This window comes from Nannobrachium achirus, assembly GCF_963921795.1.
Source record: "Nannobrachium achirus genome assembly, chromosome: 5".
Taxonomy (NCBI): domain Eukaryota; kingdom Metazoa; phylum Chordata; class Actinopteri; order Myctophiformes; family Myctophidae; genus Nannobrachium; species Nannobrachium achirus.
The window spans coordinates 34,616,880-34,633,381 of record NC_137814.1 but is presented as its reverse complement, the minus strand read 5'-3'; the positions used below and the strand labels follow the sequence as shown (position 1 = coordinate 34,633,381).

The window sequence follows — 16,502 nt, the reverse complement described above, 5'->3', positions numbered from 1 at the left end:
TTGCGGAAATATGTTTTTCACAGATTTAGAAAATTGTAGGAAATATTAAAAAGATATTGACCCGTGACCCACAAAAATGGGACTCATCAACCAGTGTCTCCCAGCCAGGGCTTCGTTATTTGTATTTTTCCAACTCATTTACTGCCTATGACTAGTTTGACGAGTTATATGGATGTGTCCACTCTGCCTATGACTAGTATGATGAGTTTGAAAAAAAGAAAAAAAAGAAAAAAAAAATTTTTGAAAAATTATTTTTGGACCCCATCAAATCTAGTAAGCATGATTTCAATCGCGATTTTGCATGTTCAACCCCCATACAACCCCATCTTTCAAACAGGGCGGCCATTTTTGTTTACATAACATGTAAAACATAATGGCTATTATCTCAAGAATGCCTGAACGGATTTCCAATCGGATGTTTTTGTTTGAAAGCTGTGAACAAACTGCACAAACATGGTGCATCATCTGTGCATGGGCGTGCATGATCCGTGCACTATAAATTACATTGAAGTCTATGGAGGCTTCTGGCGGGGAACCCTGATGGGAGCTGTTTCAAAATGGCAGTAAATGAGTTAAAACATGCCCAAAATTGGGACACTAGTGTGGAATTGGTTAAAGGTGCCTCAAAGAACGATAGAACTGTTTTGGTTCCTCAAAGTGCTTTGACAGAAAAGGTTTTCTAGAACCACATGAGGAACCTCACGTCACGAACCATTCACCAAATAAAATCATTCTTTAGTAGGTGGTGTTCCATGTTGGTACCGTTACTGTAACCTTTCACCGGTAAAAGGCTACAAAGTAAGACATTCTTTCTCTCTAAAGCTGACAGAGCTAGAAGAGGAAGAGGAAGACCATGAGGACAGCATCCCAGTGGAGACAACAGAAGACCAACAGGAGAGAAGCAGAAGTGGCCATCCGGATGTGAGTACCAGTAATAAGCTATTCGATTATTGTCTCCACCAGCCAAAGGCATGGGGTAGAGTATGTTTCTCCCCTGTCCGTGTGTGCGTGCGTGCGTGCATGCATGCAGGATTGGTCCGTTTTGAATAAAATGCCTCAAATTATGAACACAGCGCTATAACAGGCTGATTGTATTTAAACAAAACAGCGCCACCAGGAGGCCAACTTAAGTAAAACACATTATTTGCTATTACTCCATCAGATTTACTCCAACAATCATGCAAATCAGTACACATTATCTTTACAGTTATGTGATCAAGAGTCAAGACCGATCTGTCCAATATTTCACATTCCATCTAATTGGCTTATATTGGCTTTCAAAGTTTGCAGGATCACATTAAATTGTATTTAAACAAAATGCCTCAAATCATCAACGCAGCCATTACTGTGACAAATGGCACCATTTTCACATTGGCCTGTTATAGCCCCACCAGCAGGTGGACAACAAATTTTTGGTACACAATGCCTCAAATCATATGCAGCGTCCAATTGCCGTGACGCCACCAGGACACCTGCCCTGGTGGAGACCTGTGCTCCACCAGGAGCGACTAGAGAACAACTAGAGCACTGCTTCTAGTTGTACATTATTTTGAGCTCTGCCAAGTCCTGGTTGTGTGAAAATGAAAGAGTCTATATGCATCTTTCACAGGGACTGAGACCTGAACATTCTCACTCCTTAGACCAGCGCAGCACTTACCCACCGCAGTCCACAGGCAGCCCAAAAAAGCACATCATTGGCAGGCGATGGAGGTCAGAGTATGGACTTAAGGTGAGGAAAGGGGACACTTGAGGGATAATGGTCAAATGATCACATATTGTTTTGAACAGCCATAGGCCAGACTGTGTGGAAATGAATTCCCCACAGAGGAAGAGTTTCCCCAGTAGGCAGAGTGGGTCCTCCTCCAGGCAGACTAGGTCCTCCTCCAGACAGAGGGTTGGCGCAGCAGAACGCCAGCTGTACAGCATCTTGGAGGAGACACAAGAAGACCAACAGGTATGGTTGTCATGATTATGACATTTTAGTAGACGATGACATGTCACACAAATCATTGCGATTTAACAATTTGTGTTCATGGAAAATACATTTTATACCTTTTTAAAAGATTTTCTAAAATAGTGGAAATGGTCGATCTACAGGCTCACAATACATACAGTAGATGCGATTCTGCCGATTATTATATCTCAAATAACTGTCATCAGGGGATATGCAATCTGGGAACCCATTCGGTGAAGCCACCCCCTCCTTTTCTGTGTAGAAACAGGAACTAGGTTTGGCCCCTCCCCTTTCTTAGTCCACTTCCTCCCGGGTGCTTCAGAACAACAACAATACATGTTTAAGGCAGTGGTGCTGTAACTGCTGCTAGCAGAATCTGTCTTGATAGATTATTAGGAGATTTTGTAATAATTGTGACAAGCCTACCAACAGGACAGCATCGCAGGGGAGACGGCAGATGACCAAGAGGACGTCATATGGGGGACAGTAGAAGGCCAAGAGGAGAGCAGCAGCAGTGATGTGAGTACCAGTAATGAGTCCTGATGGTGTGAAAATGAATTCAAATCAGGGTGATGGTGGTTTAGTAGTTGCTGTCTACTGGCGATCTTTCTTTTTTCCCCCCCTCTCTTGGGTTTTCCGGCCTGAAATGATAGCAATTGTTAGGGCTGGGCCGAGCCTCAGGCCGGCCCCTTAGTTTTCAGGCCCGTTGAGAACTCTAGTTTCAAATCCCCACAGAGTGGATCCTCTGGAAGGCAGAGGCGGTTCTTCTCAAGGCAAGTGTGGTACACGACACAAGACAAACAGGGGCGTCCTTTCAAGAGAAGACGCAGCATAAAAGTGGGTACCAGTAATATTAGATGTTTCAGCTTTTGAAATAAAAAGAAATCGAGGCTCAAACCTTTCTTACCTGAATTTCAATGTTTCCCTCCAAGGTGGATCTCTTTCCGAAGTGGGTGAGAAATCTGATGTTCAACATTGAGGAGGCAACAACTCATGAGTTGGTCATTGAGTAGTCTCTCGAGGACAGACTTCTATGCTCAAGTGAAAAGGACCGACCTTTTCTTTGACGATGACTAGCCAGATTGGTCTTGTCTCCTCCTCCTTATTCTCTTCTGCGACAGGGGGCTCATGTCCAGTCTCCAGCTTCGCCCTGGAGGCAATGGAGTGTTTGGCAGGAGCTTTGGGCTTCTTTGATGGAGAGGCTTGGTGGGCCAAGGGGCAGATGTTCTGATTCAGACACATGGAGCAGAGGGGGCTAACAGGCAGACATACTTGCTGGCCAAAGCCCACCAGCAGCCAGTTGATTTCACTCCAGAGCTCCCTGTGTGAGTGGCAAGGCAACTCACACAGTTAATTTTAGGAGAAGTCCTTAAGTTGATGTTTAGTTTTAAACTACAGCATAGTGGTACTAACATTGAGAGCTGTGTTATGTTAGCAAACACATATATTTTCTTTGTGTGGTTGTTGATTGGTATTTTTTTTTTTGTCAAAAGAATTAAAAAATCCTATGCATATCAAACTGTGTGTACTTGAAATGAATAAGGTGGATCGCTGCAGGTATTAAACAATGCACCAACAGTACATATAAGGGTCACGTGTAGGCCTGACCCATGCAGTGGTGTAAAATAACTACCGTATTTTCCGGACTATAAGGCGCACTTAAAAGCCTTTAATTTTCTCAAAAAACTAGAGTGCGCCTTATAGTCCAGTGCGCCTTATATATGGATCATTCATTGACATTGACATTCCCTTTAGCACAGCTCCATCTGTTGGATGCATAACGCAACGGTAGCGTCTATTATGTGCGCCTTATAGTCAGGTGCGCCTTATATATGAAAACAGTTTGAAAATAGACCATTCATTGACAGTGCGCCTTATAGTCCAGAAAATACTGTAAGTAGATTTACTCAAGTACTGTACATTAAGTCCAATTGTGAGGTACTTTTACTTTATTGGAGTCCTATTGTCCACATTTCAAATTATACTTCTACTCCACTACATCTTAAAGGCAAATAGGATACTTTTTACTCCACAAAAATTATTTGACAACTTTATTTACTTTGTAGATTTTGATTATTATTACAAAACATACATTACCCACTTCAGGCATATATGCATAAGGCCATTTGAAAATGGCCGAACTACAGGTGCTATTTTCAAAAGTTTTTTTAACTTGTGAAATGGGACATTCTGCATAATGAGTAGGTTATACTTTGTAAATTTGCTACTTAACTACATTTTGATACCAATACCTTTTTACCTTTACTCAAGTACATTTTGTGTTCGGAATTTTACTTGAAACAGAGGATTTCTACATTGCAGTATTGATACTTTTTCTTAAGTACAAAATGTGAGTACTTTTTTCCACCACTGGTATTAAATGCACTAACAGTACCTAGAAGGGTCATGTGTAGGCCTGGGGGCCATGTCACTGAGATATAAATTTGACCCAGCAGGAGGGTGGGTTGACATCATGGGACTGGCACTCGTGTGCTTTAAGCATACAGTGTGTATGGTTGTCTAACTCTAGTTCTGCCCAGATAGCTGTCACAAAATACTACAACAAGGAAACAACCAATTACTACAGACTTGCTTTGCACAAACATGTTATGATCGCTGTACAGAATCCATAATACTAGGGTTATGCAATGCTAAAGCGGAATGATCTTGTTTGTGTGTCTGACTGACAAGGACCTTCGAACACCTGACAAATATGTTTTTCTTTTTTTCTTTTTGTGTGTGGGTGTGTGTGTGTTTGGGTTTTATTTTTGAAGTGGTGTCAAATCACATTTATCAGTATTAAAACCTGATTTATACAGGACTACAAATACAATTCAAGTATAGCTACTTCGTTCAACAATAACTAATATAACATGAGAAAGAGGTTGTCCCCTATCTTATACATCATTGGATAAGGCTCATTTTGTATTTTTACGATAAGTCTGTGGCAGTTGCCATAATGTTGCAGGATACAGTCATAGATTTCACTTCAAAGTTGTCCAAAAACACTTTGTTTTGATGTAGGCCTACTCACTTGTATGTTCCTGAGTCAATATTGACAATGGCCCTTGTGAACCTCAGCCTGAATCTACGTACTTCATGCAGGGTCATCCACCCATTACAGCAACTTGGTCAAAATATTTAATATCTTTACTCCCTGTGTCAAACATTAACCACTCTGGAGGCCAGACGGCTGTATAAATAGTTGTTTCGGGGAAAACACTTTAGAAGGAAAACGACAGCCGGGTAGCTTTAGAGTACAAACCCCATTCCGACAGAAAACACAAAAAACAAGAGGAACAACTTTACCTGAGGACTGGAGATGTCTGGATTAAATCAGAAGCTGGTGCTTGTGGCAGTGGTGCCTCTGACTCTCTTGGCATTAGTGAGGACATCTCCAGTGGTGCGCCCGGAGCCTATCCGCTGTGCACCCTGCACACAGGACAAACTCAACCAGTGTCCCGTCATCCCCTCGGGGTGCAAGCAGGTGCTGAGGGAGCCAGGCTGTGGCTGCTGCATGGCCTGTGCTCTGGAGGAAGGGGCGTCCTGTGGGGTGCACACGGCCCATTGTGCCGAGGGGCTCCGTTGCACTCCCAGACCCGGGGAGCCCAGACCTCTCCACGCCCTTACCAGAGGACAGGGAGTTTGCACCGAGGACCAGGGCCAAGGTAATCCATATTGTTTGAAGAGGTTTTTCCTGTCATCATCTCCCACACCTTTGTCATCTGTCACACTCTATTTCTGTGTTCTTAGAAATGTGTCAGTGGGGACCCACCTCTATGTTGGACCTTCAAAGACAAACCCATGGATGATGCTAACTATTATTTGTTTTTGATCTCCTCAGAGGAAGCAGATGGAGTCCCTGACCACGGTTCCCTGCATTACCTCTTGGGGCTCAACGCGCCTTTGGAGCCACAGAATCCTGAGGCTCAGGAGAGCATCAAGGCTAAAGTCAACGCTATCCTCACCAAACTGGTACAGCAGGTGAGGAACATCATGACTTGCATGTCGACTTGTAAACTGTAAAAGTTGTACACTTTCAAGGGGGGCTATTGAAAATAAGTAGAAATTAACTTGATCTATATTTTTTTATAAAAACATTGCAATTTTTAGCTTGTATGTTGTTGACCTGTCAACCATAGCCTTATGCAATTGTGTTTATGCATTTCCCATAATGGGGCTTTTAAGCCGTGACATCATTTTGTAGTCAGACCTCCAAGCAGATTTATTGTCAATATCTGTCCCTCGCTATTTCAACAGATCCGAGACAAAATTAACGACTAAAGTATAATTCTACCACTTTCCTTTCAACAACAAAGAGAAGAAAAATTTGTAAATAGTAAAAATAGTAAAAAGATTCACGGGCGCTGGGGCCTTTTGGCCCCAAAAGTTCTCCTCTGCCTACAAAATGATGTCAGACTTAACAGCCCCATATGCATAATCTGACTCTGCCAGTGAGCTTTAACGGCCTATATCCTTCCTCCTCATGCTATCTTTTCTCAGGGCCCCTGTCATATTGAACTCCACGCAGCACTGGACATGATAGCCAGTTCTCAGCAGAAATTAGGAGAGAAGTTCACCACCTTCTACCTGCCTAACTGTGACAAGCATGGCTTCTACAAGTCAAAACAGGTGAGAGACCATATCAAAGCTACCACATAAATATCCGTATGGTTTCACACACGGTGTAAATTAATTTGCATTACTGAAGAATGTACAAATGGTTACATTTTGTACAGTCGTCAGAGTCAGGGGCGTCACAAGGAGGGGAAAAGTGGGTCTGAGTGACTAGGGCCCAAGGTGGAGGGGTCTTAATTATTTTATACTTTAGCTATTGAAAATTGCAGATATACAAGCTTAATGCGAGCTTGTAGATCTGCTATTTTTGAAAAGTCGTGAACATTTGTGCAAATCTTTGAATATATGTATTTTTTTAGCGAACATTTGCAACTCAAATTTTGCTTCTGGAGGGGTCCCTGGAACTGAATATTTTGAGATGGGGGTCTGTGGTCAAATACATATCACTTTGGGGGTCCTTCACATGAAAATATTTGAGCACTACTGACATAGAAACAGGTTTTTCAAAAAACCTTAGGAAGGATTTGAAATATTCAAAGATCTTCACGATTTTACAAAAGCTGCGAGCTTGTATATCTGCTATTTTTCAATAGTTAAAGCACAAAATGTGGGTGAATCCTTGTACCCAGGGCCCAGAATTTGGTGTGACTGACACCCCTGGTCGTCAGAGTTAAATAAAGAATGCAGATGTTCTCATCATGAGTTTGTGTCTCTCTGTCCCAGTGTGAGTCGTCTCTGGTGGGGCCGCCTGCTCGCTGCTGGTGCGTGTCCTCCTGGAATGGGAAGAAGATCCCGGGTTCCAGCGACCTGCAGGGTGACTCAGAGTGCCACCAGGAAGTTACTCACTGAACCATGGACACTGCTGCACAACACACACACACACACACACACACACACACACACACACACACACACACACACACACACACACAGACTGACTGCGTGGAAAGCCACGCACAACCACCACACGAATTCCATGTAATTTGACCAAATGGCTACACATCAAGCACACACTCGTATACATGAGCTCACATTATAAAATCCTATTTAAGAGAAGTACCGTCGACTAGGTGTACGTATCAACAGTTATTTATTCAAAGCTGGTATACGCTGTCCAGCGTGACCCGTTTGTAATTTTTTGGTTATTTTTTTTTATGTTTGCCTACTTTTTTTTATTGTAAATAGGGCACAAATACTGTACATTTGTGTTTCTGACTAAATAACTCCTCTGCTTGAGACCACAGGTCTCTGGCTTTGCCAAGCCCGTTTCAGAGTCTACAGAAAAAATAATAATTCAAAAGGGAGTGCTGTGCATGCTACACAAAATGACACAGCTACTCATTCATACATACAGTGCTGTAATGTATCTTGAGATCCATTTATACTTGGTCTTACGACAGTGTCCCTCCCGCACCACAAAATAGCTGATCTACAAGCTCACAACATGTCGCAGCTTGTGGGAGCTGGTATTTTTGGCCTGGGACACCGTATTACGACTACAGTTAAGTATTCCTCGATGTTTCCTCAATGGCTATTGGGGGAAATACTTAAAGTTCCGCAAGTATGTGTACAGCGGCCCAGCACAAACATATCAGGGCTCATCCAAGCCACCGTGCGGTTTGGTTTAGTATGGGCAGCTCTGCATTTGTCTACCTCTACTGGGGCTCTGCAGCTCTACAGGTTTAGCAAAGGTTCACTGGAGCTCTTCTCTGGTAGCTCTCCATGGGGATGGGACGATATGAAAATGTTATTATTGTGACCAAAGAAATGTGCAATTTACGATATTATCACGATAATCAAAATGTCCCCAACACCCATTATCCTGGGACGGAACATTTGCCAAAAAATAGCAGATCTGTGAGCTTGTAGATCGGCTATTTTTTGGCAAAGAGTGTGAATAAATACTTTAAAGTATGTTATTTCCAGGTTCCGATTTACCAATTATAGAGTGTTTAAGTGGTACCGGACATGCTGCTCGGCAAATAAAAGGTGAATTGATCCCAGTGCATGACGGAGAATAATTTCACGATAAATTTAAATCTCCACAATACGATTATCGTATTTTTTATCATGATAAACGATAACGATTATCATCCCATCCCTAGCTCTCCACAACCACGTTCCTCACGTTATTAGGGCTGTTTGTTTTTGTTTTGTTTCTTATGATGATGATGGTCTTTTATGTTCTCTCTCTACTGCAGTGTGAATGTATTTATTATGATTCAGCGTGTTCATACTGTTGTTTATTGTTGAGGTCATGTACAGTATTAGGCCTACTTGTTTCTGCCAAGAATGCTGCTATTTCTTTTGTTGGAGGAAAAAAGGAAAGTGTACATATTTCTCTTCTAATTATGTGTAATGTACAGGTACAATAAATGTCATAAACGTATCATGTGATTGTGTGTAAATCAATATGCATTCTTCCACCACCAGCTGAGAGACAGAGTGAGAGAGAGAGAAACAGACAGAAAGACTGACAAAACATCAGTTTATACTGCCTTTATTAATTAAAAATAGACCTCTGAGGGTTGCATTGTACATGCATACAGCATATTTGCCTACACTTAGGCACCTGCACGTGATACAAAATGATCACTGAAAACACTATAACCAATGAAAGGGTGCACACAGATAAGATAAAGGTTTGTGGCCTTTACCTCAGTGATTCAGCTTATGCAAACTGACAGAAACAAAACAATAACCACAGTATTGATTATGGGCAATGTCCTCTGTTACTCGACATCCAGCCAGCATAACAAGTGTACATGCGCTGCAGTGTATTGAGCTGCACAGAACCAGTCATGTCCAACTCCCCCTGAAAGGTTTGCAAGGAGCGGGTCGTGACCGAAGTAAATTGTTGCAAAATGTACCCATTCACGTAGAATAAGAATGTGTAAATGCAAACGCTAAAGGCACTGCACTTTATCATAAGGCCCCGTCATGAGGCCATGGCCTCAACAGCACTCGTATGCCTGAATAAGAAAGACACATTTTATACAACATACATTGTATGTCTGCCTTGCTAGCACTCAAGACTCATACGCACGCACACATACACACACACACACACACACTCACTCACACACACACACACACACACACACACACACAAAATAAATCGTTAATAACAAATACACTCTATACACAATCACAAGCATACGAATACGATTACACATCACAAGCATGCACACGTGTATAGTGCCACTTAATTGTGCGTAAATGTAGAGCCCTCCGATCAATGTCTGTGACAAGTATAAAAGTCTCTGGAATCAAGTGTGTGATAATCAGACCAGGGCTTCTGAGATTTAAAACAAAAGCGTGAATCAGGAAGTGTGTCTCGTTCTTAAGAGGCTGGCCGGGGGTTGTCTTGACCCGTAAAGCTTATAAAGAATACATCCCGTCATGCACTGTAAGGATGAGAATGTCTCTGGCATGAGGAGTCCTCCTTTTCCTCTTTGCGATCTCCCGCTGTTCCCTCTGTCCCGCCTCGGTTAAGGGTCCCACGGGCACGCAGATAACGTGGCAGCCATCTGTTTCCTGGCTGAGCCATCTCTTGACCCTCGCTTCCAAGTTCCAACATCTTCCATCTCTACCAATGTGTTTACAGTACTTATGTCTCTCTCTCTCTCTCTCTCTCTCTTGATCTCCTCCCTCCCTTCCTCCCTGTCTCCCTACTTCGCTAGTCCTATTGGCTCTCTGAGATGTAGTGTTGGGCGTCTCCTCGGTCCTTCCCGTCAAATCCTGGCAGCGGCTGCCCATATTTGTCCACACACCAGCAGAAGCCTCGCTTTCTTCCCTTGGATGGACGACACTGTGAAGGAAAGAAGGGACTAGTTGAATAAAAGAGAAACAAAATGTACAAAAGGACAGACAATTATACCTCCTGTTAGATATTCTGTATCGTTGTGTTGGCCAGAAATCCTGTACCTCCATATTTCATCTTTTTATTTGTATTTTTCATAAATCAATTTTACACATTAACCGCGTATCTACATGGCTGATCTACAGTCGTGATGTGATTGGTTGTGAACTTGTAGATTCCGCCTATAATGATCTGGCCAAGATAGGGATGCCAGGTTTTAAGTGGTTAAGTCTGTCTGTGGGTATTATAAACATTTAACCAATTAAAAGTATTATTAATAACTACACATTGGATCCATTGGAAGACAAGCTTATGGCCAATGTTTCCGACCGACAGCAGCGATACAGAAGTCAGCGGCCGGGCTGACTCAGTGAGGCAGAGCAGAGGTAGTTGAGAGGCATTAACGTCCAGATTGTGCTGAGTAGATACAGACTTGGCTATCCAACCCGCTGTGGTATTTTGAGCTGCTTTTATGGTCTACCTCCTGTTACACACACATATAGAGACCTTAAAGGTAAACAGAAACCTGGTAAAATATTTGCTTAGTCCCGTTTGTGAACAACTGAGAACCAAGATCTATTTTCAGAAGCTAGTGGCCAGTACAAATCATCTGTTGCTGATTATACCCCACAGCTCCAAATTATGGGTACTACAAATGACTTACAGAGTCGGTGGAGCTAACCCAAGGGCTGTTATTTTACTGCCAATTTTACTAAAGGTCAACCTCTACTCTAGTAAAACATGCAGCCATTCATTTGAAGGGCAAAAGCACGCTTTTCTGCTGCTGCTGCTGCTGCTACGCAGGGAAGTTAAAGCCTATCAGCATGGAAGTTGCCCCTGTTCTGTCCATCGCAGGGGGATTTGTCCAGGCATTTAATTTGAGCTGCAGGATTCTTACCATCAGGCCACTGAGGCACAGTTTGAGGGGTGAGACGACTATCAAAATGAAACCTTATATTAAAATGTTATTAGACGGCGGCTGCAGTAGCGCACGTGCTGTTCATTTTGCCTCGGGTAAATAAACAAACATGAAATTACATTACACAATGAAGCATGGAGGAAACAATTAACAAAAAGAATGCAATAATTAGATTTAGAATCGGTTTCAAACATGACTCTGAGTAAGCGCACTCGTCACTTACTTGGAACAATCGTTCCAATGGGCGTAATCCTCTAAAACTTAAATTGACTCCTAATAAGAAATGTTGTGGGGCTCGGAGTCACACAATCCTCCAAAGTAAACTGACAGACATGAAACAAGTGCCACTCCCTCAGCGCCTAGAGGGCTCTGGTCGTCCGTTCTACATAAACAAAGACAATGAGTCTGGCGTGGGGACGCTGGTTATGAGATGATTGCAGCTCAAGGAGAACACTTCCATTAGTGCAGGAGGAGGAGAGACTGCTATGTAATAAGAAATGCTGCGCTGCCGATGCTGTTGAGCGGGGAGACCTTAAGTGGCTCCATATGAATGCGTCAGAACCACTCGTTTATTACAAACCAATCGTGGGTGGACCACGCGAACGCGAGGACGGCTGCAGCTCTATTTCTGGTGCCTGCTTCGCGAAAGTCCAGCAATTATGAGGCGAGTACGTCGGGTGCCGGTGGCCACCTTGACGTCTGTCTCCCTGGGAGGGTTCCCGTTAAACGGCCCTGTCGTCCCCGCCGTCAGCCCCACTGGGGTTTGGCCCCTGTGGTTCCTGTCTCCAGAGCCAGCGGCTAGGGTCTACCTCACTGGTGTGGTGTTTCAATGATGAGGCTCTAATAACTAACAGTGGACTGCAGGAGGACAACTAGCCTATACCAATCTGTAATTGGGTCTGCTGCAGACCAAAATCTAAGCTGTGCTGGAGTCACTCTATGCACTGCAGTGGCTGGATGTTTGTTAATGAGGACATGCATCCAAAGTGATTGAAGCTGGGACGTTTTTCAAAGTGTCAAGTTGCCGTTCTCTTTTATGCAAATTAATATCCAGACCATATACAGTACCAAGAGGTCTGTCGGTTGACATTCAAATGTAATTCCCCCCCCTGGTTTTATTACCTGTTTTTTCTTATAGAAGCCCTGCTTGTCACAGTTTGGTATGCGGAACCCTCTGGGATTGAGAATGTCTGTGACCTTGAGGCTGTTAAGAATACTCTCCATCTCTCTCCGACAAGGACCCTGCAGAAGGAAGAACATGCATAATCACTTATTATATATATATATATATATTATACTGAAATCATAAGCAAGTATAAGAATACAGGTGCAATCTACTGTCAATTCTCCACATTCTTGACTAAAACAACAAGATTGTTTCAGGTAAGGTGCACCACCACACAGCTCTTTGTAAGACATGAACAAAGGTGGCCTCAACATGAAAGGTGACAAATTGGAAATTAATGAATTCATCTGACCAACTTGTGGGGGCTTATGAGTTTGCTAAAGCTGCTTAAAACTCTGAATACTTTACTCAAAGGGGGGTGAAGTGCATTAAAAACGCCCCAAGAAGGAGCTAATAGGGTTGTCCACGTACTCCAGCCAGTAATCAAAGTATCCAGTAAAACACTTCCTACAGTATTTTGGGAATGTCACTATAGGCAACAATGTTAAAAATAGTTTAATTATTATTTTATAATTAGCAGATCTACAAGATCTCAACACACTGGAATGTGACGCCTTGTAAGATTGTATCAGCTATTTTCAGCACGCAACACCGCCGTATGAGGAAGTATAAAATGGGGCTTAAGTGGTTAAAGCCCATTCCTTGTGTGCACTCTCTTCTCTGGCCAGAGTGAAGATCAAAATAGCTGCAGGACTTCCAAGCGTCCAAACAGGCAGTCACACTGGCCAATCCATCATCCGCTCGCTCTCTGTACAGCCGGCACGCGGACGCCTTGCGGCTAAACAAGCGACTGACCCAGGTCAGCCACGGGGCCAGCGTGCCCACTCTGGCTGCCATGCCATTCTACTGCTGGCCATGCCTGCCCGCCGTCCGCACCGCCATACCCAAACATTTCATCACCCGCAGAGGGGGAGCACAAACACCAAAACGCATGGGGAGAGGAGAAAAACATTCCCCAGTATAATCCAGGGACGTGCCGGGCCCCTGATTCAGCCCGGGAAAAAGAGTTGGAGAGGCCCTCATTGCACGCTATAGAGAGAGATCTCTCTCTCTACTCAAATATTTGCCATTTCAGATCATGACAAGTGACAAGCCAGTGGGCCAATTACATGAATCAGGCCTATATTTCGTTGTTGTTGGGTGGAAACCTTGTATGTCCAAAACCGTTTGTTTTGTATTTATCATTTAAAAAATCACACCCGTGTGAACTGAGCGGTGGTTCCCCCCCCCCCCCCCCTTCCCCCCTGTGTGTGTGTGTGTGTGTGTGTGTGTGTGTGTGTGCGTGTGTGTGTGTGTGTGCCTGGTCTGGCCTGGCCTGAACAACAGCGCCCCTCCCTTAACATGTGTGGTCAGAAAAGGTTACTGCAGGCTACAGACAGACAGACAGACAGACAGACACGCAGACAGACAGACCCACACACACGGCCACGTATAGGAGCGTTGTGACCACCGCTCAAAAATGATTTAAACTAGTGAAAACAGCCGATCTACAAGCACACAACGCCTCGCGGTGTGAGGCGTTGTGTGCTTGTAGATCTACTTTTGTGCAAACAGTTTAATTTTTACTTTTGTGCAAACAGTTAAATTTTTTCCTAATGGCCCGGCCTGGACCGCCCCGAGAATGAACCGGCCGTTCAGGAGTTGTCCCGCTTTTCCCAATGGCCAGCACGTCCCTGCCAGTATAGGCTCTGGGGGGAGAAAAATATTGGTTCTAGTACTTACATACTCAGGCTCCTGTTTGGTCTCCAAAGAGAAGTTCTGCTGGTCTGTGCTGAGTGGTCCGGGGAGTTCCTCCATCTTGAAGCTCTGGGCTTTCTTTGCCTGCTCCCGCCTCAGAACTTCTGTCTTGGATGAGTGGAAAAAGGGGTGAAGTGGTAGTCTTGCGGATGCGATGGGTTTGCGAGTGCTGAAAGGGGCCGGAAGGCCAGGGCTGGTGGAATTGCGGTCTTCTGGATTTTCAACATTCTCCACTGAAGTTCAAAGAAAACACATGCATGGCTGTACATTGAAATTCAATTTCCAAGACAATTATTTCTGTTGTTATTGAATATAGGCTATCAGCTGCTTTTTCAGGGTTAGGGTTAGTTTTTCTAAGTCCATCAAGCCAATGAATGGGGACAAGTCAAGAGCTGTGGAGCTCTTTTCAAAGGCCAAATAAAATCTACTTTAAGAATCAATTACTTAGATGAGAGGATAACACTGGCCTTTTGATGATTTTTTGACAGGAAATTAACAAGAACTATGAATGTATCACTTTTATTTTAATTTAATGTATTGACTTTATCATTTTTCAAGCCAAAAGTATGAATTTCTGTGAACTTCTGTCTTCCAGTTTTTAAGAAAATGAAACGCCATCTCTGGGAGTATTCCGATATCAACATCATCCAAAATGAAAAATTGGAGGCAGCCAAGACTTGCTTATTCCATTTTCAATACTGAGTTGCTGCACCCCGTTTTCTCCTCCCCCCTCATCATCTTTATACTGATTTCATCTTGTCAATATGGAATATAGCCTATATGCCTATGTGTTTGAATATGCACTCATTTAAAAGAAGAAAGCAACATGCCAAGTGGATTTTATTAAAACGTTGAAACTTTAGCATATGATATAGGCTAAATAATGCATGCATAACACTTGACATCACTGGTCAGTGATGTCAAGTAACTAAGTAGCCTACATTTAGGCTATTTTTCCATTTAATTTCCAATACTTTTACTTCTACTCCACTACATCTCGGATCCAAATACTTTTTACCCTACTACAATTATTTGAAAACTTTAGTTATAGTTACTTTGATTGATTATTAGGCCTATTACAAAACATAGCCTACCTTAATATTTCGGCCATTTGGAAATAGCCAATTTACAAACTAAAAAATGCATGATGGAAAGCATTGTGAGCTTGCAGATCTGCTATTTTCAAAAGATTTTTTAAACATTTGAAAACTTGGAGTAGCATACTTTTTACTTTTGTACTTTAAGCACATTTTAATTTTTATAGAGGCTACTATTTTACAGAACTCAAGTAAATGTGTAGAATTCCAGACTTTTACCTGTAACAGAGTAGCCTAGGCTATTTTTCTAAATTGCAGTATTGATACTTTCACTTTAGGCTACATTTTAGTAGGCTACTTTTCCCCACCAGTGTAACGCATGCATATTATGCACTTACCTGGTATTTCATTGGCCGGAGCTGCAGGTCCAGCAGCAGCAGCAGCGGTCAGTCTCTTGCTCGTGGCGTTCGCGCAGATCCCGCGCCCCTCCAGCAGAGCCTGCAGGGGTCTGGTCTCCCCGGGCTGATGCTGACAGCTCAGCCCGGAGCCGCATCTCCCCGTGTACACCCCGCACGGCTGGCCGTGTGCGAGCGCGCAGGTTATGCAGCAGCCGCAGCCCGGCTCGCGGACCCTCTCAGCGCAGTCCTTGGGCAGAGGCTTGCACGATAGCCGCGCTCCGGCGTCGCACGGCTCGCATCGGATGACCGGTCCGATGGCACCTGATCGCCGCGTAAACGATGTCAGAACGAAGGTCATGCAAAGTGTTCTCAAGCAGGTGTCCATCGTCGTGTAATGGAGACGTGGTGTGGTTGTCTTTGTGAGTAGCTGTACACTGTGCACGCTCGTGTGTACTTTTTACTTGACGCTTGTCTCATTCACATAAAGCCACTCAACAAGACATCTCAATATATAGACCCATGGTGACTGTAGTCACACCCCCCGAATGGCTTGCGGTCTGGTGGTGAATGATGGGTTGCCAGCAATGGTTCTCAAACCTTTTTTCTTGTCAAGGACCCCTAAATTAATGTGTATTTGGCCGCGGACCCCCATCTGACAAATGCTTTGTGCCAAGGACCCCCATAAAAGATTTGTGATGTAAAAAATGTTCAAATATTTTCAAAGAATGTCAATATCTTTTGAAAATAGCTGGCAGTGGGGGTCTCTTTGACAGGGTAGACCACCGACCAACATAACTCTGAGAGTGTACAAATGGAACCAAATGGGTTTTC

The 16,502-nt window shown here is 43.5% G+C and overlaps 2 protein-coding genes and 1 long non-coding RNA gene across 3 annotated transcripts; 1 reads left to right on the top strand and 2 right to left on the bottom strand.

Annotated features, from left to right (window-relative positions):
* Positions 1–763: 763 nt before the first annotated feature.
* LOC308285908 lies at positions 764–5,401 on the bottom strand. Its single transcript, XR_013962092.1, has 3 exons — positions 5,264–5,401; positions 2,381–2,493; positions 764–1,926 (listed from the first exon to the last, which is right to left on the bottom strand). It is a non-coding gene; the product is annotated as an uncharacterized lncRNA (long non-coding RNA).
* LOC308285907 (insulin-like growth factor-binding protein 1) lies at positions 5,170–8,921 on the top strand. Its single transcript, XM_080726807.1, has 4 exons — positions 5,170–5,622; positions 5,799–5,938; positions 6,458–6,586; positions 7,256–8,921. The coding sequence occupies exons 1-4, from the start codon at positions 5,277–5,279 to the stop codon at positions 7,379–7,381; spliced, it is 741 nt and encodes a 246-aa protein (XP_080582933.1). The 5' UTR covers positions 5,170–5,276; the 3' UTR covers positions 7,382–8,921.
* A 1,296-nt stretch (positions 8,922–10,217) lies between these two features.
* Positions 10,218–16,056, bottom strand: LOC308285460 (insulin-like growth factor-binding protein 3; the record flags this gene model as incomplete). Its single annotated transcript, XM_080726230.1, has 4 exons — positions 10,218–10,343; positions 12,436–12,555; positions 14,222–14,469; positions 15,672–16,056. 4 exons carry the CDS (start codon positions 16,054–16,056, stop codon positions 10,218–10,220), a joined length of 879 nt encoding a protein of 292 aa, XP_080582356.1.
* Positions 16,057–16,502: the final 446 nt, after the last annotated feature.

Coding starts and splice junctions, on each gene's coding strand:
- LOC308285907 (XM_080726807.1), top strand. CDS start 5,277: ATGTCTGGATTAAATCAGAAGCTGGTGCTTGTGGCAGTGGTGCCTCTG. Junction 5,623..5,798: donor CACCGAGGACCAGGGCCAAG/GTAATCCATATT, acceptor TGATCTCCTCAG/AGGAAGCAGATGGAGTCCCT. Junction 6,587..7,255: donor GCTTCTACAAGTCAAAACAG/GTGAGAGACCAT, acceptor TCTCTGTCCCAG/TGTGAGTCGTCTCTGGTGGG.